General features: G+C 54.4%; 3 protein-coding genes across 3 annotated transcripts in view; all 3 read right to left on the bottom strand.

Moving 5' to 3' along the window:
* LOC117308183 (mucin-12) overlaps positions 1 to 20730 on the bottom strand; it is a 65426-nt gene that overhangs the window by 19875 nt on the left and 24821 nt on the right. The gene's annotated exons all lie outside the window — the stretch shown is intronic.
* On the bottom strand, positions 3662 to 9560 carry LOC101338127 (mucin-3A). Its single transcript, XM_033840254.2, has 10 exons — positions 9371 to 9560; positions 8297 to 8412; positions 8125 to 8183; positions 7375 to 7520; positions 6608 to 6673; positions 6085 to 6247; positions 5727 to 5903; positions 5549 to 5637; positions 5188 to 5234; positions 3662 to 5019 (listed from the first exon to the last, which is right to left on the bottom strand). The coding sequence occupies exons 1-10, from the start codon at positions 9555 to 9557 to the stop codon at positions 4978 to 4980; spliced, it is 1092 nt and encodes a 363-aa protein (XP_033696145.2). The 5' UTR covers positions 9558 to 9560; the 3' UTR covers positions 3662 to 4977.
* Positions 9593 to 20730, bottom strand: part of MUC3A (mucin 3A, cell surface associated) — a 33672-nt gene continuing 22534 nt past the window's right edge. Inside the window, exon 2 of the mRNA XM_073793217.1 lies at positions 9593 to 9751. Coding sequence (XP_073649318.1) covers positions 9593 to 9751 — 159 coding nt within the window. The remainder of the gene's footprint in view (positions 9752 to 20730) is intronic.

The raw sequence follows: 20730 nt of genomic DNA, 5'->3' as shown, positions 1-20730 counted from the left end.
TCCAATCCTCAAGTTGATCCCTGGTGTTGTGTGGTCTTTGCGGCCCTTGCAGCACATGGAGAATGGAGAGTTCTAGACCATGTCCCTCTCTTTATCCTCCTTCCTGAGTCCCAGGCCTCTAGGAAAGCTCCCTCCAGAAATCCCATGCTCAGCCCAAGCTCAACAGGCCTGCCTGGAGCCCTTTGTCAACCACCAAAAAGAATCTCCTGCTCCCCAGTCACACAGGTTCTAGAACCATCTATCTTGGTGCCCATCATCAAGAGGGACCTTCCTCTCTATTTCCAAGGAACTTGGGTTCCCAGCTGGACCCCCATGGCCTCATGCCAGGATGGCTCCCAACGTCCCTCTTTGCACCTGTCCTGGCAGGGGTGACCCACCCCTGCTCTGTCCTTGGAGGTCCTCTGGTGTCTAAAAGCCTCCACCTGGTTTTGATGCTCCTGTTACCCAAAGGTATTCCCTCACCAACCTGCTTTCCCCACCGGGCACATGCCCCTCACCTTTGGGACATTCCTACACCTCGACTCCCCTGCACAGCCCTGCAGCGTTTTTCTACTTTCTCAGGCTGCCATTCCTTCTCCCCACTGTTCAGTTGTCCAAGACTTCATCAGTCCTCTTGGTGAACTGGGGTACCAAGAGCAGGGAGCAGATGAGAAACAAAGAAAACCACATATGCCACCAGCGGTCTCTGATCTGACTTCTGAAGAGGACCCAGAATGCACGCAGTGGGATGGAGGTATTGCAGAGGGCGGAGGGCCTCCAGTGCGGGGTCAGGGCAGCACAAACCTAGTATCATATGGGTGAGGTCCTGCTAATTATCATATAATCATGGGTCATGCTGGTCCCAGGTAAGTCACTCACCCTCTCTGAGTCTCTCTTTCCTGTCTGCCTTCCTTTCCTTTCCTAATTTTCCTGATGAGTCATACAGGCTACATGCTCTGAAATGGCTTTGTGAATAGCAGAGCCTTCTGCGAGTAGGGGCTGGGGGGCCTGGGGTGTCATCAGGCCTGGTGCCCCCGGAATGGCCCTCCTCGCCTGAGCTCCCCACTCCCGATGGCTCCGTGCCTTTATCAAGACAGATGCTTTTGACTCCTTGGCGTTCTAACGGACTCAACATGGTCTTTTCCATGCGATTATGAGCACCTTGCAATACTTTGTGTGGGTGGCTGTCTCGAAGGCATGGCGGGAGAAACAGAGGCAATACCCTTGCTGATTTCTGGGTCCTTCATCACTGTCATCGTCATCCCCACCATCCCCCTCCTCAGCATCTGCCTGGGGAGCAGGGATGGGAGGACCCCTCCTAAGGTTGACCCCCTTCCATAGCTTCCTTTTCTCTGTGTATTAGCTTAAGGCTAAAATGTCTTTAATTAACATATTTTCATAATGTCCCTAAAGCCACGAAGTTCACACCCCAAGTCCTGGCTCCTCTCCCCTTGGCTTCTCCCAGCCAGTGCTGCTGCCCCCAACATGTCTTGGTAGGGGAGGAAGAAGTACATTAAGGCATGGTCAGCTGAGGTGGCCCCTAGGGGCCTAAGTTCCTGCGTGGCTTCTCTCACAGCCGCCCTGAAGACCTCCAAGGCCCCCGGCCGCAGCTCCCACCCTCCCACCCACCCACCCCCTTGCCACCGCTCATCACACACCATGCATGTCCTTCAACTCAAGACATGTCTCTTTCACCTGGCACCTTGGGCTCACTCCCCCAATGCCCCTCACCCCAGCATCTGCCCTGCCCACCCCTTCCCAGGGGCACTTCCCTGTCTCGGGGGAACCAGAAAGTCTGTTCCGCATGAGGGAACCCATGGGAATCAGCTTGTAACCAGTCTCTTCCCAGACAAACGGCCGTGAAAAGGTTTAACACGGACCACAGTCTGTCTCTCCCTCAGCCTTTCAGCCATTTCTAACCAGAGGGGCTGTCCCTGGCACCCCTGAGGCTCTCCCCAGGCAAGGAGGGAAGCTGCTGGACACCCCGTGGACTCCTGCCCTCCCTGGCCAGGGCTGGCAGCCTGTGCAGTGTCTCTGTGAGGTTTGGAAAGGGCCGACCCTTAGGCTGGGGCAGACCCCAGGATGAGGGCAGGCAGGGCCCCCTGTTTTCCCAGGGGGAAGCCTGGAGAACAGAATGGGTGGATTCCAGCTCCCACTCAGCCCCGGGGTGGGACTTGGTGCAAACTCTCAACAGCACAGCACAGTCCAGGCCCCTTCCTCCTCACCCGCAGGTCTCCGGGGTGACCCCTTTAGCTTCCAAAGGCGGGATGAGGTCATGGCCTGGGTGTCCAGCCCTTGGGCAGCCCCCTCCCCTGAAAAGCGAGGGAGGGAAGGAAGAAGGGAGGCTAGCCACCTGCAGCCCTGCCTGAGGCCAGCACACACCGGGACCACCGCGGGGCTCGGGCTGTATCTCACTCACCTGATGTCGTGGATGTGGCAACGTCGGACGCCCAGAGCCAGAGAGCCATTGACAGGATCCAGGTCGCCAGCATCTCCCTGAGAGTGAGGCCCTGGGTGTAGGATCTTCGCACATCAGAAGAAACCAAGAAACGAGTGCCTCCCAGGGAGGGGTCAACCATATAAAGGAGCCCAGAGACCTTTGCCTCAGGAAGGACACTGCCTGGCCCCGGGTGGAGGTGAGACGATGGGGTTGGTGGGTGACACGGGGAGTTGGCCAAAGGGCAGCCGGTCAACCCTCCTCCTCTCTAAGAGACCTGAACCTCCCTCTGCGGGATCTCTATAGTGTGGAAGCCAGAGTCATGGGAGGGGCAGGGCAGGAGGAAGGGACAGGCAGCAGAGGCGTGAGTGCGTGATGGTTGCCAAGATGCGAGGGCCAAGAAACCCAGGGAGACGGTGACTATGGAGGGAGGGTCAACAGAACCCTAGAAGGAGCTGCCAGAGGGACCAGGCCAAGTGAAGGACCCTCCGCCCTTACTCCCAAGAGGCCCCCCTTCGGGTCTTCCTTCCTCATCACCCACTTCGAGCTGGCCCCTTCTGAAGAAGGGCAGTGCCTTCCCCCGGGCCCCCTCTGCCCACCAGCGCTTCTCCTGGGTGGGACTTCCACTCGCACCTGAGGCTTTATGGTCCTGGTCTCTACCCGCACACTGGCCACTGTCAGTCTCTCTCCTGTCCTGGACAAAGGTCCCGGGGGTCGTTCCGACACCCCCACCTGGAGAACCTCGTTCTGCCAGCCCTGACCACCCTCAGCTCAGTCCGACAGCCTGCTGCTGCCCACAGAAGTGGAAACAAGAGGGCCCCAGCCCCCGGCGTGGCAGGCCCTGGCGTGAGTGTCTCTGCCACCCAGGTTTGCAGTCTCAAGGTCTTTGGGGATGCCTGGCTCACCTAACAGCACCAATGACAGCTGGCTCAGCTGGAGTCACCCACCTCCCTGACTCAGCCGTAAGCTCTTAACCTCAAGGGGCACAGATGACAAACCCAACAGGCTCCCACCACCTGCTCCCACCCATTCCCTGAGAAAATGGGTCCTCCGATCTCGACGTTCCCTTTGAGGACAGTCATGGTCCCTGAGAGCTGCCCACGGAACCCTTCATTCCTTGCTGGGAGAAACCTGCGCTCCCAGGCCCTCCTACATCTCCTGACATCCTTGTTCCTCAACCGAGTGGAAGCACCAGAGTGTGAGAAAGAGAAAGACACAGAGCAGTTTCTTTTACAATAAATGCTATATTATGTTCAGTTGGGAGAACGGGAGACTTGCAGACTTTCTGTCCCCAGGTGAGTGAGGTCTTCCTGCAAAGGAGGTTGGGGGCTTCTGTCTCCAGAGGTTATTGCAGGGATGGGGGTGAGACCAGGGAGAGGAAGGGAGGAAGGGGTGGGGAAGGGGGTAGGAATGGGGGGAAGCACTGAGGGAGGGGAGGGAGAGTTAGGGGAATGAGGAGGAGGTGCTGGAGGAGCTCTCCCACCTCAGGACCCCACTTCCTCTCATCCTCAGGGACCTGGGGGTAACAGGAAGAATGGAGCCTCATAATGGGGGACCTGGCCTAGGGAGCACCACCTGGGGGTCCTAAGATGCAGAGGGCATCTGTACCTAGCTAGGGATGGGGGGAGAAGAGGAGGGAGGATTTAGGACTGGGGCACTGAGATGCGGGGGGCAGGGGGGTATTTAGGGCTGAGGGTACAGGGATGGGGAAGGGGAAAGTACGGAAACTGGGGGAGATGCAGGGCTGGGCACTGGGCTGTGGGGGAGAAGTGACTTAAGAAGTGGGTTCAGAGGGGAGAAAGTTTAAGGGATGGGGGCAAGGGGTGCAAGGGGAGTTATATAAGGAGAGGGTAGGAGGATGGGGCGGGCTGCAGGCTGCTTGCATGTACAGGGTGAGGACCCGGCAGTAGGGATGCCCCAGGAAAAGGAGAAATGGAGGCCTGAGCCCTGGGGAAGGACATGGGGACTGGGGATCTCAGAGAAGCCATATAAGCATGAGGGCCGACACAGGAAGGTGCGCTGGGACAGAGGTCTGACCAAGCACATCTGGTTTTCACAATAATCCCACAAGGTATTAGGACGAGTGGGCCACACTCTTTTTTTTTTTTTTTTTTTTTGCGGTACGCGGGCCTCTCCCCTTGCGGAGCACAGGCTCCGGACGCGCAGGCTCAGCGGTCATGGCTCACGGGCCCAGCCGCTCCGCGGCATGTGGGATCCTCCCGGACCGGGGCACGAACCCATGTCCGCTGCATCGGCAGGCAGACTCTCAACCCCTGTGCCACCAGGGAAGCCCGGCAACACTCATTTTACAGGTGACAAAACCGAGGTTCAGAGAAGTGACTGACTTGCCCAAGGTCCCAGAGTGGAAGAGCCTGGATTTGAACTGGGTCTCCAGGTGGGTTTCACACAAGTTTGGGAGAAGGATAGGGGTCAGGGGGGAGTCTGGTGCTGCCCAAGGAAACCAGGAGACTGAGCCGCAGGAGTTCACAGCCATCTCTTCAGAGGCAGTGCAGATGGTTCCCTGCACTGTCCGCGGCAGCGTGGAGAAGGCAGTGTGGAGCTCACAGAGAGGTCACGTTCACCTCAGGTTTGTGGAAGTGCAGCTGCCACAGAATTTGTGAGACAGGCAGTGAGAAGAGGAAGCCACCCAGCAGAGGCGGGCTAGAAGGTCACCGCCTCCTTGTCCCTGCCCGGCCCCTGTCCTGAGAAGGGGGGCATCGGGAACTGGACCTGGGAGCACTCCTTACCGCCACCCCACCTTGCCCCCTCACCGTCATATTAGTGTCCACGTTCTCCAAGGCCACATAGAAGTTTTCATCTTTAAATAGAGAGAAAAGAGAACGGGCGGGGGGGGGGGGTCGGTGGTGGGGAGAGGGAAGATGTGGGGAGCAAAGAGGAGGGAAGGAAACGTCAGGAAGGCAGGGCCAAGGGGGCTCCTGTGCCCCTGCGCCTGTCCTGCGGGGACGGCCTGTGCACGACCTGGGCCTTAGAAGGGGGCGCGGAAGCCACGAAGCAAACTCTGGGGCAAGAGGTATATGCCTGTCTTGGGCAAGAGAGGTCCTCCTGTCCTGCCCAGGCCAAAATGGTACCCAGGGAAGCCCCCGTCTCCCTTCCCCAGGAGACAGGACTCACCTGTTCTGTCATTCTCGAAGCCCAAGTTAGAAAAAGTCTTCACGGTGTTCTCATCACAGGTCTCGAACCACTTCCTGTCGTCCCAGGACCTGCCAGGCGGGCGCTGCATCGTCAGGGCAGGGCCGCCCGGTCTGGGACCCCTTTGCGGCCCTCAGCCCTCCACCTCCAGCGCACTCACAGGCCTCCGCCTTGGCCGCGCCTCCTCCACGAGCGCGCGACGAAGACGCTCAGCGCCCCCAGCAGCAGCAGCAGCAGCAGCGCCGCGGTCCCCGCCAGGCCTCCGACAAGCGCCTTCCAGGAGATGGTCACCTCGCAGCGCGAGCCCAAGAACCAGTGCGTGTCCGTGGAGAAGCAGCTGCGGGGAGCGTGTCACAGGTCACACGCCCTCACCACCTCCTGGGCTTGGTCCGCTAGTGCCCCTGGACCACGCAGGTACTAGCAGGTGGGTGACCCGGGGGCCAGGGGGCGGGGCCTCTGGCGGCGCCGGCTGAGCGGGGTCGGGTGATTGGCTCAGCTGGCTGTGGGCGGGGCCTCACCGGCAATAAGGACCGTTCCTCTGCAGAACGCACTGGCCCTGATGACAGTCGATGGCGCCGTCCACGCCCGCCGTGCATTTGGTGACACAGAGGAGCTTGTTCTCCTTCACCAAGGGGAAGTAGAAATCCTCGTAGCCCACGGCAGCAGCGTGGCGACAGATGGCTGGGGGATAGGAAGAGGGTTGCAGAGGCAAAGACTTCATCCACTCTACTCTGGGGCCAGGCTATGAAATGACTCTGAAAATGGATGAGAAGGACTACATTTCCGAGGGTGGGGTGTCGAGGGGTAGACCTTGGGATTAGATGAGGGAAGGGCAGGCCCCTCACCCTCTCCTCACCTTCTCTGCTGGTCCTCAGGTGGAAGCTACTAACAAGGGCCAGGCAGGCAGCACTGCCGGGTCCATATCACTTGCCTCCCCAGAAGGTCTCCCCATCCTCCCTAGGGAATTTCAGTGGACAGATGTCCCTTGTGGGAGGGGTCATGGCCTCTTGGAGCCACTTAGCCCTTTGCCCAACCTCTCACCTTCCTGGGACAGCTCCGTCCTGGTGTTGTTGTTCACCTTGATGGAATCAGGCTTAAAACACAAGACTGGGGGCGGGTGGGGGAGACACAGAGGCACAGGTGGAATTGGGGGGAGGCACAGGGAGGGGCAGAGAGGGCTCCGTCAGTATGGAGGAGGTGTGAATGGGCAACAAGGGAAGACCCCTTTGGACTCCCTCATGTCCCCTGAATAGTCAGGGGTCCTCAGCCACCCTGGAAACCTTGAGCAGAACTGTCTCTTCCACAGCACTCAGGTTCTGGTGAGCCCCTCCTTAGCCCCATCCTTGACCCAGTTGGCTGGGGACCTGTGTCTCTTCTCCCAACCTGCCAGAGGTACCACAGGGCTGGCACCTGACCCCAGAAGGACCCTGTCTGCGCTGGAGCAGGCTGGGATGGTGGCTGTGACCCTGGCCCCTCCCTGCAGCCCAAGGCCCCCAGCTTCTGCTCACCCTGTGGAGCAGGCTGGGACGGTGGCTGTGACCCTGGCCCCTCCCTGCAGCCCAAGGCCCCCAGCTTCTGTTCACCCTGTGGAGCAGGCTGGGATGGTGGCTGTGACCCTGGCCCCTCCCTGCAGCCTGAGGCCCCCAGCTTCTGTTCACCCTGTGGAGCAGGCTGGGACGGTGGCTGTGACCCTGGCCCCTCCCTGCAGCCCAAGGCCCCCAGCTTCTGCTCACCCTGTGGAGCAGGCTGGGATGGTGGCTGTGACCCTGGCCCCTCCCTGCAGCCCGAGGCCCCCAGCTTCTGCTCACCCTGGTCCTTCCCGCAGCTGCTATTCTGGCTGAAAGTCTGGAGCTCCTCCTTCAGGGCCACTTTCACATTCTCATACTCGCTCTCCAGCTGGAGGCTGAAGGGTAACTCCAGCTGGACCAGGTAGTCCACAACAATGCTGCCATTCCTGAGGGGGGGCAAGGGGGCAGGGAGCCTTAAAAGGTGCCCAGGCCCAGGCCATCATAGGTCCGTAGAAGGGCACTTCCAGACCAACCACAACTATACGGGTGTTGGCAGCAAGTGAGCATTGAGCTGGGATTCCAGACACATTATGTCCAGCACCTCTGCCTTTATCAGCCTGAGTAGGTGGGACAAGGAATGATTGACATTCTCTTGGCATTGCCTCAAGCCATAATCAAACCAGGCCCTCCTGGGCTCTCTGCCTCCCTCTTGCTGACCCATCCAGCAGACCAGGTGCCAACTAGAGAGAGACCAGCTATAGACCAGATACCAGGCACCATCCCTCATGCACCGCCTCCCTGTTTGTCCCACTGAATCATTCACCTTCCAACATGCTTTGAGAGTAGGGGTGACATCCCTCCTACAGAGAAATGACTCCAGAAAATGACTGAAAAATACCCTCTACAGAGTGCTTCGTTTGCATCCTCACTCCATCCCTCTCTTTATGACATCTGACGATTCCAAAAGCAAGGGATGTCTTCTCCAGCACTTCTTAGTTCATCCCCACCACCACTTGACACTGTCTCCACAGTGCCAGAAGGGTCTCCTACCTCAGAGAAAGGATCACCACCTCCTTGAACCCCTTCACATTTTGGTAGACCTTCTTCATCTGAAATGCCAAGGATCCTGGGCTCACATCTGAACATCCAGACCAGAGGGTACGCAGGGACCCAAGCTCAACTCCAGGGGCAGACCTTTGAGTTCCCTCCCCTTCCCCCTCACCTGATCCCGGAAGGTGTCCGTGAAATCCCTATAGGCCTTAGAAGTGTTGTCATTGAGGTCCGGGGAGAACTTCTGGTCGACAGAAACCTCCATGCCCACTTCAGCGTCCACTTTGTCTGCACACAACATTCCCTGCTCTGGTCACTTCACCATCCACTCCTGTCTGATATCACCACCACCACCCTGACCCAGAGGCTAATCCCGTGGCCCCTCTCCATGTTCCCTGAGAACTGACTGAACAGCAGGAGGGAGAGAGGCAGGAATTCTGGAATGAGTTGTCCTGAGATGTGAGAAACACTGAAAGTCAGGATGTCCAGCAGTCAGGCCTGTAGTCTCTCCCACGTCTGCCCCAATGGGAAGCAGAATAATGGCCCCCAAAGATGCCTATGTCTAATCCCCAGAACCTGGGAATATCTTATGCTATATGGCATGGAGGAATCAAAGTGGCAGATGGATTTAAGGGTACTAACCAGCTGACCTCATTATGGGAAAATTAATGTGGACTATCTGGGTGGTCCGAGTATTATCACAAGGGTCCTTAGCAGTGGAAGAGGGAGGCAGAAGTCAGAATCAGTCAGAGGAAGATGTGAGTATGGAAAACAGGCACAGAGATGCAAAGCTGTTGTCATTGAAGATGGAGCGAGGGGGCCTTGAGACAAGGAATGTGGGCCACTTGTGAACCTGGAAAGGGCAAAGAGATGGATTCTCTCCTAGGGCCTCCAGAAAGAACCCAGCCCTGCCAACACCTTGATTTTAGCCCTGCGAGACTCATGTCAGACTTCTAATGTACAGAATTGTACAATAATAAATTTGCAATGTTCATCTGCTAAGTTTGTGGTAATTTGTTACAGCAGAAATTAGAACCTAATACAACTCGAAGCAGCCCAGACTGGGAGGAGGTCCCAGGAAAGAAAGTGGTCCCAGCGACCTCCTGGAGGTGAGGGTGGAGATTAGGCATGGTATGGGGTAGGGGAGAGCATGAGGCAGAAAGCAAGGATGAAGGGATTCAGCAAAATGATTGGGCCCATTAGAGTCAGTGGCACCTCCCGAGAGAAAGTGCAGAGAGCAACTCACCCACATCTATTTGTCCCGCAGCAAACTCACAGCGGGGGCCAGAGAAAGTGCTGGGGCAGGAGCACTGGCTCTGCATCCAGGTGCCACCATTGTCACAAGTGCCTGGGGAGCACAGGAAAACAGGAAGTTCAGGACAGAATTGACCTTGGTCATGGGAATATAGCAGGAGAGGGAGGAGAGGCCACATGGAGGCAGGAGATCCAACCTGGGGTGGTGGTCAACCTAGACTGTGTGGTCATCTGAGTCGTGGTCAAAGTTGTCCTGGGTGACGTAAGGGTGGAGAGAGTCTTGGTGGTAGCCGCTGGTATCCCTGGAGCGCTGGTGATGTGTGAGGTGGGGCGCGTCAGCTTGCTTGAAGTCATCATGGTAGTTGAAAAGCTGCTACTTGGTTTCATGGTCACTGGGAGGCTAGTGGAGCCGGGCACATGTGGGGTAGTTACAAAGTTGGTGCTGATCCAGGTGCCACTGGTGGGTCTTTGTGTGCTCGTGAAATCCGTGTTAATGGGGATGGTTCCAGTGCTGATAGAACTAGGCGCATCAGTCATGTCAGTGGGGTCAGTTTCGAAAACGGAAGTAGAAGTGTCCGTTTTTGCAGGGAACACAGTTGTCCTGGTGGTGGAACTGGGATAGGTGGCCCTCTCAGTAGTAGAGGTAAAAACTGATAATGGGATGGTGGGCGTAGAAGTAACTTCAGGATTTGGACCCACTTCTATACATGGTGTAGTGGGAGAGGCAGACACTATTGTAACCGATATTGATTCTGGACATTGGGTAGTGGAAGAAAGAGTCAACATGGTGGTGGTTTGGGTAAGACGACTGCTACCATTTTGGGGAGAAGTGGTGAGAGAAGTTCTTGCAGTTTCAGATGAGGAAAAAGTAGGAAAAGCAGGGACAGAAGACCCTGTGATGTCTGTACTGTAGACATGAGAGGAGGTAGGAAAAGACTTACTTGTCGTAGAGACCAGTGAACTTGTGCTGATGGAAGATAGAGATGATATTGTTATTTCAGGTATTGAAGATGAGATGATGGTACTAAAAGGGGTACTTATTGCATTAGTAGAAGTAATCAATTCAGGGAAAGGTGTTGAGGGAGAAACACTTGAAGTACTGAGAGCTGTTATTGAGGTGCGTGCTGTTACCACGCTTGTGGTCCCAGACTGGGCTACTTCTGTGGTTGAGGCTAGAATGGGAAAAGTGGCTGTGATCGAGGTGACAGGAGCTTCAGTGTGCGTGGGAGTGGTGATTTCTGTTGTGGACCTGGTGGGAGGAGTGGTGGGAGTTGAAGGGCCAGAAGTTGGGTGTGTAGCGGGGATGGTGGTACTCAGGGTGGACATAGGGCTAGTGTTTGCAGTCGAAGTGGAGACTGGCTCTGAGGTTCGCGAAGGTGCAGGGGAAGATGGGATGATATTTGTGTGGGTGGGTGAGGTGCTGGAAAGAGCGAGTGTGGAGCTGAGTTTGCTGGTGGGGGTCAATGGACCAGTGGTACTCAAGGATGTGGACGCAGTGTTCGCTGGTGTCATTGTTCTTCCAGTAGAGAAATTGGTTGAAGACGTGATGTCTGGTGTACTTTGTGGTGTTATTGATGTGGGTGTCGTTACTGTATCTGTGGTAGCAGTCTTGGTTATTTGTGTCGTTGAGGTGACGGGCAATCCTGTTGTTTCCGAGGTGGCAGGTGTCGTTGATGTGGGTGTCGTTGCAGTATCTGTAGTAGCAGTCTTGGTTATTTGTGTCGTTGAGGTGACGGGCAATCCTGTTGTTTCCGAGGTGGCAGGTGTCGTTGATGTGGGTGTCGTTGCTGTATCTGTGGTAGCAGTCTTGGTTGTTTGTGTCGTTGAGGTGACGGGCAATCCTGTTGTTTCCGAGGTGGCAGGTGTCGTTGATGTGGGTGTCGTTACTGTATCTGTGGTAGCAGTCTTGGTTGTTTGTGTCGTTGAGGTGACGGGCAATCCTGTTGTTTCCGAGGTGGCAGGTGTCGTTGATGTGGGTGTCGTTGCTGTATCTGTGGTAGCAGTCTTGGTTGTTTGTGTCGTTGAGGTGACGGGCAATCCTGTTGTTTCCGAGGTGGCAGGTGTCGTTGATGTGGGTGTCGTTGCTGTATCTGTGGTAGCAGTCTTGGTTGTTTGTGTCGTTGAGGTGACGGGCAATCCTGTTGTTTCCGAGGTGGCAGGTGTCGTTGATGTGGGTGTCGTTGCTGTATCTGTGGTAGCAGTCTTGGTTGTTTGTGTCGTTGAGGTGACGGGCAATCCTGTTGTTTCCGAGGTGGCAGGTGTGGTTGATGTGGGTGTCGTTGCTGTATCTGTGGTAGCAGTCTTGGTTGTTTGTGTCGTTGAGGTGACGGGCAATCCTGTTGTTTCCGAGGTGGCAGGTGTCGTTGATGTGGGTGTCGTTGCTGTATCTGTGGTAGCAGTCTTGGTTGTTTGTGTCGTTGAGGTGACGGGCAATCCTGTTGTTTCCGAGGTGGCAGGTGTCGTTGATGTGGGTGTCGTTGCTGTATCTGTGGTAGCAGTCTTGGTTGTTTGTGTCGTTGAGGTGACGGGCAATCCTGTTGTTTCCGAGGTGGCAGGTGTCGTTGATGTGGGTGTCGTTGCTGTATCTGTGGTAGCAGTCTTGGTTGTTTGTGTCGTTGAGGTGACGGGCAATCCTGTTGTTTCCGAGGTGGCAGGTGTCGTTGATGTGGGTGTCGTTGCTGTATCTGTGGTAGCAGTCTTGGTTGTTTGTGTCGTTGAGGTGACGGGCAATCCTGTTGTTTCCGAGGTGGCAGGTGTCGTTGATGTGGGTGTCGTTGCTGTATCTGTGGTAGCAGTCTTGGTTGTTTGTGTCGTTGAGGTGACGGGCAATCCTGTTGTTTCCGAGGTGGCAGGTGTCGTTGATGTGGGTGTCGTTGCTGTATCTGTGGTAGCAGTCTTGGTTGTTTGTGTCGTTGAGGTGACGGGCAATCCTGTTGTTTCCGAGGTGGCAGGTGTCGTTGATGTGGGTGTCGTTGCTGTATCTGTGGTAGCAGTCTTGGTTGTTTGTGTCGTTGAGGTGACGGGCAATCCTGTTGTTTCCGAGGTGGCAGGTGTCGTTGATGTGGGTGTCGTTGCTGTATCTGTGGTAGCAGTCTTGGTTGTTTGTGTCGTTGAGGTGACGGGCAATCCTGTTGTTTCCGAGGTGGCAGGTGTCGTTGATGTGGGTGTCGTTGCTGTATCTGTGGTAGCAGTCTTGGTTGTTTGTGTCGTTGAGGTGACGGGCAATCCTGTTGTTTCCGAGGTGGCAGGTGTCGTTGATGTGGGTGTCGTTGCTGTATCTGTGGTAGCAGTCTTGGTTGTTTGTGTCGTTGAGGTGACGGGCAATCCTGTTGTTTCCGAGGTGGCAGGTGTCGTTGATGTGGGTGTCGTTGCTGTATCTGTGGTAGCAGTCTTGGTTGTTTGTGTCGTTGAGGTGACGGGCAATCCTGTTGTTTCCGAGGTGGCAGGTGTCGTTGATGTGGGTGTCGTTGCTGTATCTGTGGTAGCAGTCTTGGTTGTTTGTGTCGTTGAGGTGACGGGCAATCCTGTTGTTTCCGAGGTGGCAGGTGTCGTTGATGTGGGTGTCGTTGCTGTATCTGTGGTAGCAGTCTTGGTTGTTTGTGTCGTTGAGGTGACGGGCAATCCTGTTGTTTCCGAGGTGGCAGGTGTCGTTGATGTGGGTGTCGTTACTGTATCTGTGGTAGCAGTCTTGGTTGTTTGTGTCGTTGAGGTGACGGGCAATCCTGTTGTTTCCGAGGTGGCAGGTGTCGTTGATGTGGGTGTCGTTGCTGTATCTGTGGTAGCAGTCTTGGTTGTTTGTGTCGTTGAGGTGACGGGCAATCCTGTTGTTTCCGAGGTGGCAGGTGTCGTTGATGTGGGTGTCGTTACTGTATCTGTGGTAGCAGTCTTGGTTGTTTGTGTCGTTGAGGTGACGGGCAATCCTGTTGTTTCCGAGGTGGCAGGTGTCGTTGATGTGGGTGTCGTTGCTGTATCTGTGGTAGCAGTCTTGGTTGTTTGTGTCGTTGAGGTGACGGGCAATCCTGTTGTTTCCGAGGTGGCAGGTGTCGTTGATGTGGGTGTCGTTGCTGTATCTGTGGTAGCAGTCTTGGTTGTTTGTGTCGTTGAGGTGACGGGCAATCCTGTTGTTTCCGAGGTGGCAGGTGTCGGTTGATGTGGGTGTCGTTACTGTATCTGTGGTAGCAGTCTTGGTTGTTTGTGTCGTTGAGGTGACGGGCAATCCTGTTGTTTCCGAGGTGGCAGGTGTGGTTGATGTGGGTGTCGTTACTGTATCTGTGGTAGCAGTCTTGGTTGTTTGTGTCGTTGAGGTGACGGGCAATCCTGTTGTTTCCGAGGTGGCAGGTGTCGTTACTGTATCTGTGGTAGCAGTCTTGGTTGTTTGTGTCGTTGAGGTGACGGGCAATCCTGTTGTTTCCGAGGTGGCAGGTGTCGTTGATGTGGGTGTCGTTACTGTATCTGTGGTAGCAGTCTTGGTTGTTTGTGTCGTTGAGGTGACGGGCAATCCTGTTGTTTCCGAGGTGGCAGGTGTCGTTGATGTGGGTGTCGTTACTGTATCTGTGGTAGCAGTCTTGGTTGTTTGTGTCGTTGAGGTGACGGGCAATCCTGTTGTTTCCGAGGGTGGCAGGTGTGGTTGATGTGGGTGTCGTTACTGTATCTGTGGTAGCAGTCTTGGTTGTTTGTGTCGTTGAGGTGACGGGCAATCCTGTTGTTTCCGAGGTGGCAGGTGTGGTTGATGTGGGTGTCGTTACTGTATCTGTGGTAGCAAGTCTTGGTTTTTGTGTCGTTGAGGTGACGGGCAATCCTGTTGTTTCCGAGGTGGCAGGTGTCGTTGATGTGGGTGTCGTTACTGTATCTGTGGTAGCAGTCTTGGTTGTTTGTGTCGTTGAGGTGACGGGCAATCCTGTTGTTTCCGAGGTGGCAGGTGTCGTTGATGTGGGTGTCGTTGAGGTGACGGGCAATCCTGTTGTTTCCGAGGTGGCAGGTGTGGTTGATGTGGGTGTCGTTACTGTATCTGTGGTAGCAGTCTTGGTTATTTGTGTCGTTGAGGTGACGGGCAATCCTGTTGTTTCCGAGGTGGCAGGTGTGGTTGATGTGGGTGTCGTTACTGTATCTGTGGTAGCAGTCTTGGTTAGTTGTGTCGTTGAGGTGACGGGCAATCCTGTTGTTTCCGAGGTGGCAGGTGTGGTTGATGTGGGTGTCGTTACTGTATCTGTGGTAGCAGTCTTGGTTATTTGTGTCGTTGAGGTGACGGGCAATCCTGTTGTTTCCGAGGTGGCAGGTGTGGTTGATGTGGGTGTCGTTACTGTATCTGTGGTAGCAGTCTTGGTTATTTGTGTCGTTGAGGTGACGGGCAATCCTGTTGTTTCCGAGGTGGCAGGTGTGGTTGATGTGGGTGTCGTTACTGTATCTGTGGTAGCAGTCTTGGTTATTTGTGTCGTTGAGGTGACGGGCAATCCTGTTGTTTCCGAGGTGGCAGGTGTGGTTGATGTGGGTGTCGTTACTGTATCTGTGGTAGCAGTCTTGGTTATTTGTGTCGTTGAGGTGACGGGCAATCCTGTTGTTTCCGAGGTGGCAGGTGTGGTTGATGTGGGTGTCGTTACTGTATCTGTGGTAGCAGTCTTGGTTATTTGTGTCGTTGAGGTGACGGGCAATCCTGTTGTTTCCGAGGTGGCAGGTGTGGTTGATGTGGGTGTCGTTACTGTATCTGTGGTAGCAGTCTTGGTTATTTGTGTCGTTGAGGTGACGGGCAATCCTGTTGTTTCCGAGGTGGCAGGTGTGGTTGATGTGGGTGTCGTTACTGTATCTGTGGTAGCAGTCTTGGTTATTTGTGTCGTTGAGGTGACGGGCAATCCTGTTGTTTCCGAGGTGGCAGGTGTGGTTGATGTGGGTGTCGTTACTGTATCTGTGGTAGCAGTCTTGGATGTTTGTGTCGTTGAGGTGACGGGCAATCCTGTTGTTTCCGAGGTGGCAGGTGTGGTTGATGTGGGTGTCGTTACTGTATCTGTGGTAGCAGTCTTGGTTATTTGTGTCGTTGAGGTGACGGGCAATCCTGTTGTTTCCGAGGTGGCAGGTGTCGTTGATGTGGGTGTCGTTACTGTATCTGTGGTAGCAGTCTTGGTTATTTGTGTCGTTGAGGTGACGGGCAATCCTGTTGTTTCCGAGGTGGCAGGTGTGTTGATGTGGGTGTCGTTACTGTATCTGTGGGTAGCAGTCTTGGTTGTTTGTGTCGTTGAGGTGACGGGCAATCCTGTTGTTTCCGAGGGTGGCAGGTGTCGTTGATGTGGGTCGTTACTGTATCTGTGGTAGCAGTCTTGGTTAGTTTGTGTCGTTGAGGTGACGGGCAATCCTGTTGTTTCCGAGGTGGCCAGGTGTCGTTGATGTGGGTGTCGTTACTGTATTCTGTGGTAGCAGTCTTGGTTGTTTGTGTCGTTGAGGTGACGGGCAATCCTGTTGTTTCCGAGGTGGCAGGTGTTCGTTGATGTGGTTGTCGTTACTGTATCTGTGGTAGCAGTCTTGGTTGTTTGTGTCGTTGAGGTGACGGGCAATCCTGTTGTTTCCGAGGTGGCAGGTGTCGTTGATGTGGGTGTCGTTACTGTATCTGTGGTAGCAGTCTATGGTTGTTTGTGTCGTTGAGGTGACGGGCAATCCTGTTGTTTCCGAGGTGGCAGGTGTCGTTGATGTGGGTGTCGTTACTGTATCTGTGGTAGCAGTCTTGGTTGTTTGTGTCGTTGAGGTGACGGGGCAATCCTGTTGTTTCCGAGGTGGCAGGTGTCGTTGATGTGGGTGTCGTTACTGTATCTGTGGTAGCAAGTCTTGGTTGATTTGTGTCGTTGAGGTGACGGGCAATCCTGTTGTTTTCCGATGTGTCAGGTGTCGTTGATGTGGGTGTCGTTACTGTAGTCTGTGTAGCAGTCTTGGTTGTTGTGTCTTGAGGTGACGGGCAATCCTGTTGTTTCCGAGGTGGCAGGTGTCGTTGATGTGGTGTCGTTTCTGTATCTGTGGTAGCAGTCTTGTTGTTTGTGTCGTTGAGGTGACGGGCAATCCTGTTGTTTCCGAGGTGGCAGGTGTCGTTGATGTGGGTGTCGTTACTGTATCTGTGGTAGCAGTCTTGGTTGTTTGTGTCGTTGAGGTGACGGCCCAAGCTGTTGTTTCCGAGGTGGCAGGTGTCGTTGATGTGGGTGTCGTTACTGTATCTGTGGTAGCAGTCTTGGTTGTTTGTGTCGTTGAGGTGACGGGCAATCCTGTTGTTTCCGAGGTGGCAGGTGTCGGTTGATGTGGGTGTCAGTTACTGTATCTGTGGTAGCAGTCTTGGTTAGTTTGTGTCCGTTGAGGTGACGGGGCAATCCTGTTGTTTCCGAGGTGGCAGGTGTGGTTGATGTGGGTGTCGTTACTGTATCTGTGGTAGCAGTCTTGGTTATTTGTGTCGTTGAGGTGACGGGCAATCCTGTTGTTTCCGAGGTGGCAGGTGTGGTTGATGTGGGTGTCGTTACTGTATCTGTGGTAGCAGTCTTGGTTGTTTGTGTCGTTGAGGTGACGGGCAATCCTGTTGTTTCCGAGGTGGCAGGTGTCGTTGATGTGGGTGTCGTTACTGTATCTGTGTAGCAGTCTTGGTTGTTTGTGTCGTTGAGGTGACGGGCAATCCTGTTGTTTCCGAGGTGGCAGGTGTCGTTGATGTGGGTGTCGTTACTGTATCTGTGGTAGCAGTCTTGGTTGTTTGTGTCGTTGAGGTGACGGGCAATCCTGTTGTTTCCGAGGTGGCAGGTGTCGTTGATGTGGGTGTCGTTACTGTATCTGTGGTAGCAGTCTTGGTTGTTTGTGTCGTTGAGGTGACGGGCAATCCTGTTGTTTCGGTGGTGGCAGGTGTCGTTGATGTGGGTGTCGTACTGTATCTGTGGTAGCAGTCTTGGTTGTTGTGTCGTTGAGGTGACGGGCAATCCTGTTGTTTCCGAGGTGGCAGGTGTCGTTGATGTGGGTGTCGTTACTGTATCTGTGGTAGCAGTCTTGGTTGTTTGTGTCGTTGAGGTGACGGGCAATCCTGTTGTTTCCGAGGTGGCAGGTGTCGTTGATGTGTGTGTCGTTACTGTATCTGTGGTAGCAGTCTTGGTTGTTTGTGTCGTTGAGGTGACGGGCAATCCTGTTGTTTCCGAGGTGGCAGGTGTCGTTGATGTGGGTGTCGTTACTGTATCTGTGGTAGCAGTCTTGGTTGTTTGTGTCGTTGAGGTGACGGGCAATCCTGTTGTTTCCGAGGTGGCAGGTGTCGTTGATGTGGGTGTCGTTACTGTATCTGTGGTAGCAGTCTTGGTTGTTTGTGTCGTTGAGGTGACGGGCAATCCTGTTGTTTCCGAGGTGGCAGGTGTCGTTGATGTGGGTGTCGTTACTGTATCTGTGGTAGCAGTCTGGTTGTTTGTGTCGTTGAGGTGACGGGCAATCCTGTTGTTTCCGAGGTGGCAGGTGTCGTTGATGTGGGTGTCGTTACTGTATCTGTGGTAGCAGTCATTGGTTGTTTGTGTCGTTGAGGTGACGGGCAATCCTGTTGTTTCCGAGGTGGCAGGTGTCGTTGATGTGGGTGTCGTTACTGTATCTGTGGTAGCAGTCTTGGTTGTTTGTGTCGTTGAGGTGACGGGCAATCCTGTTGTTTCCGAGTAGGCAGGTGTCGTTGATGTGGGTGTCGTTACTGTATCTGTGGTAGCAGTCTTGGTTGTTTGTGTCGTTGAGGTGACGGGCAAATCCTGTTGTTTCCGAGGTGGCAGGTTGTCGTTGATGTGGGGGTGTCGTTACTGTATCTGTGGTAGCAGTCTTGGTTGTTTGTGTCGTTGAGGTGACGGGCAATCCTGTTGTTTCCGAGGTGGCAGGTGTCGTTGATAGTGGGTGTCGTTACTGTATCTGTGGTAGCAGTCTTGGTTGTTTGTGTCGTTGAGGTGACGGGCAATCCTGTTGTTTCCGAGGTGGCAGGTGTCGTTGATGTGGGTGTCGTTACTGTATCTGTGGTAGCAGTCTTGGTTGTTTGTGTCGTTGAGGTGACGGGCAATCCTGTTGTTTCCGAGGTGGCAGGTGTCGTTGATGTGGGTGTCGTTACTGTATCTGTGGTAGCAGTCTTGGTTGTTTGTGTCGTTGATGTGGGTGTCGTTACTGTATCTGTGGTAGCAGTCTTGGTTGTTTGTGTCGTTGAGGTGACGGGCAATCCTGTTGTTTCCGAGGTGGCAGGTGTCGTTGATGTGGGTGTCGTTACTGTATCTGTGGTAGCAGTCTTGGTTGTTTGTGTCGTTGAGGTGACGGGCAATCCTGTTGTTTCCGAGGTGGCAGGTGTCGTTGATGTGGGTGTCGTTACTGTATCTGTGGTAGCAGTCTTGGTTGTTTGTGTCGTTGAGGTGACGGGCAATCCTGTTGTTTCCGAGGTGGCAGGTGTGGTTGATGTGGGTGTCGTTACTGTATCTGTGGTAGCAGTCTTGGTTGTTTGTGTCGTTGAGGTGACGGGCAATCCTGTTGTTTCCGAGGTGGCAGGTGTCGTTGATGTGGGTGTCGTTACTGTATCTGTGGTAGCAGTCTTGGTTGTTTGTGTCGTTGAGGTGACGGGCAATCCTGTTGTTTCCGAGGTGGCAGGTGTCGTTGATGTGGGTGTCGTTGCTGTATCTGTGGTAGCAGTCTTGGTTGTTTGTGTCGTTGAGGTGACGGGCAATCCTGTTGTTTCCGAGGTGGCAGGTGTCGTTGATGTGGGTGTCGTTACTGTATCTGTGGTAGCAGTCTTGGTTGTTTGTGTCGTTGAGGTGACGGGCAATCCTGTTGTTTCCGAGGTGGCAGGTGTCGTTGATGTGGGTGTCGTTACTGTATCTGTGGTAGCAGTCTTGGTTGTTTGTGTCGTTGAGGTGACGGGCAATCCTGTTGTTTCCGAGGTGGCAGGTGTCGTTGATGTGGGTGTCGTTACTGTATCTGTGGTAGCAGTCTTGGTTGTTTGTGTCGTTGAGGTGACGGGCAATCCTGTTGTTTCCGAGGTGGCAGGTGTCGTTGATGTGGGTGTCGTTACTGTATCTGTGGTAGCAGTCTTGGTTGTTTGTGTCGTTGAGGTGACGGGCAATCCTGTTGTTTCCGAGGTGGCAGGTGTCGTTGATGTGGGTGTCGTTACTGTATCTGTGGTAGCAGTCTTGGTTGTTTGTGTCGTTGAGGTGACGGGCAATCCTGTTGTTTCCGAGGTGGCAGGTGTCGTTGATGTGGGTGTCGTTACTGTATCTGTGGTAGCAGTCTTGGTTGTTTGTGTCGTTGAGGTGACGGGCAATCCTGTTGTTTCCGAGGTGGCAGGTGTCGTTGATGTGGGTGTCGTTACTGTATCTGTGGTAGCAGTCTTGGTTGTTTGTGTCGTTGAGGTGACGGGCAATCCTGTTGTTTCCGAGGTGGCAGGTGTGGTTGATGTGGGTGTCGTTACTGTATCTGTGGTAGCAGTCTTGGTTGTTTGTGTCGTTGAGGTGACGGGCAATCCTGTTGTTTCCGAGGTGGCAGGTGTCGTTGATGTGGGTGTCGTTGCTGTATCTGTGGTAGCAGTCTTGGTTGTTTGTGTCGTTGAGGTGACGGGCAATCCTGTTGTTTCCGAGGTGGCAGGTGTCGTTGATGTGGGTGTCGTTACTGTATCTGTGGTAGCAGTCTTGGTTGTTTGTGTCGTTGAGGTGACGGGCAATCCTGTTGTTTCCGAGGTGGCAGGTGTGGTTGATGTGGGTGTCGTTACTGTATCTGTGGTAGCAGTCTTGGTTGTTTGTGTCGTTGAGGTGACGGGCAATCCTGTTGTTTCCGAGGTGGCAGGTGTCGTTGATGTGGGTGTCGTTACTGTATCTGTGGTAGCAGTCTTGGTTGTTTGTGTCGTTGAGGTGACGGGCAATCCTGTTGTTTCCGAGGTGGCAGGTGTCGTTGATGTGGGTGTCGTTACTGTATCTGTGGTAGCAGTCTTGGTTGTTTGTGTCGTTGAGGTGACGGGCAATCCTGTTGTTTCCGAGGTGGCAGGTGTCGTTGATGTGGGTGTCGTTACTGTGTATCTGTGGTAGCAGTCTTGGTTGTTTGTGTCGTTGAGGTGACGGGCAATCCTGTTGTTTCCGAGGTGGCAGGTGTCGTTGATGGGGGTGTCGTTACTGTATCTGTGGTAGCAGTCTTGGTTGTTTGTGTCGTTGAGGTGACGGGCAATCCTGTTGTTTCCGAGGTGGCAGGTGTCGTTGATGTGGGTGTCGTTACTGTATCTGTGGTAGCAGTCTTGGTTGTTTGTGTCGTTGAGGTGACGGGCAATCCTGTTGTTTCCGAGGTGGCAGGTGTCGTTGATGTGGGTGTCGTTACTGTATCTGTGGTAGCAGTCTTGGTTGTTTGTGTCGTTGAGGTGAC

This window comes from Tursiops truncatus, chromosome 15, assembly GCF_011762595.2.
Source record: "Tursiops truncatus isolate mTurTru1 chromosome 15, mTurTru1.mat.Y, whole genome shotgun sequence".
Taxonomy (NCBI): Eukaryota; Metazoa; Chordata; class Mammalia; order Artiodactyla; family Delphinidae; genus Tursiops; species Tursiops truncatus.
The sequence above is the reverse complement of the archived record's forward strand: the minus strand, read 5'-3'. Positions and strand labels throughout refer to the sequence as shown.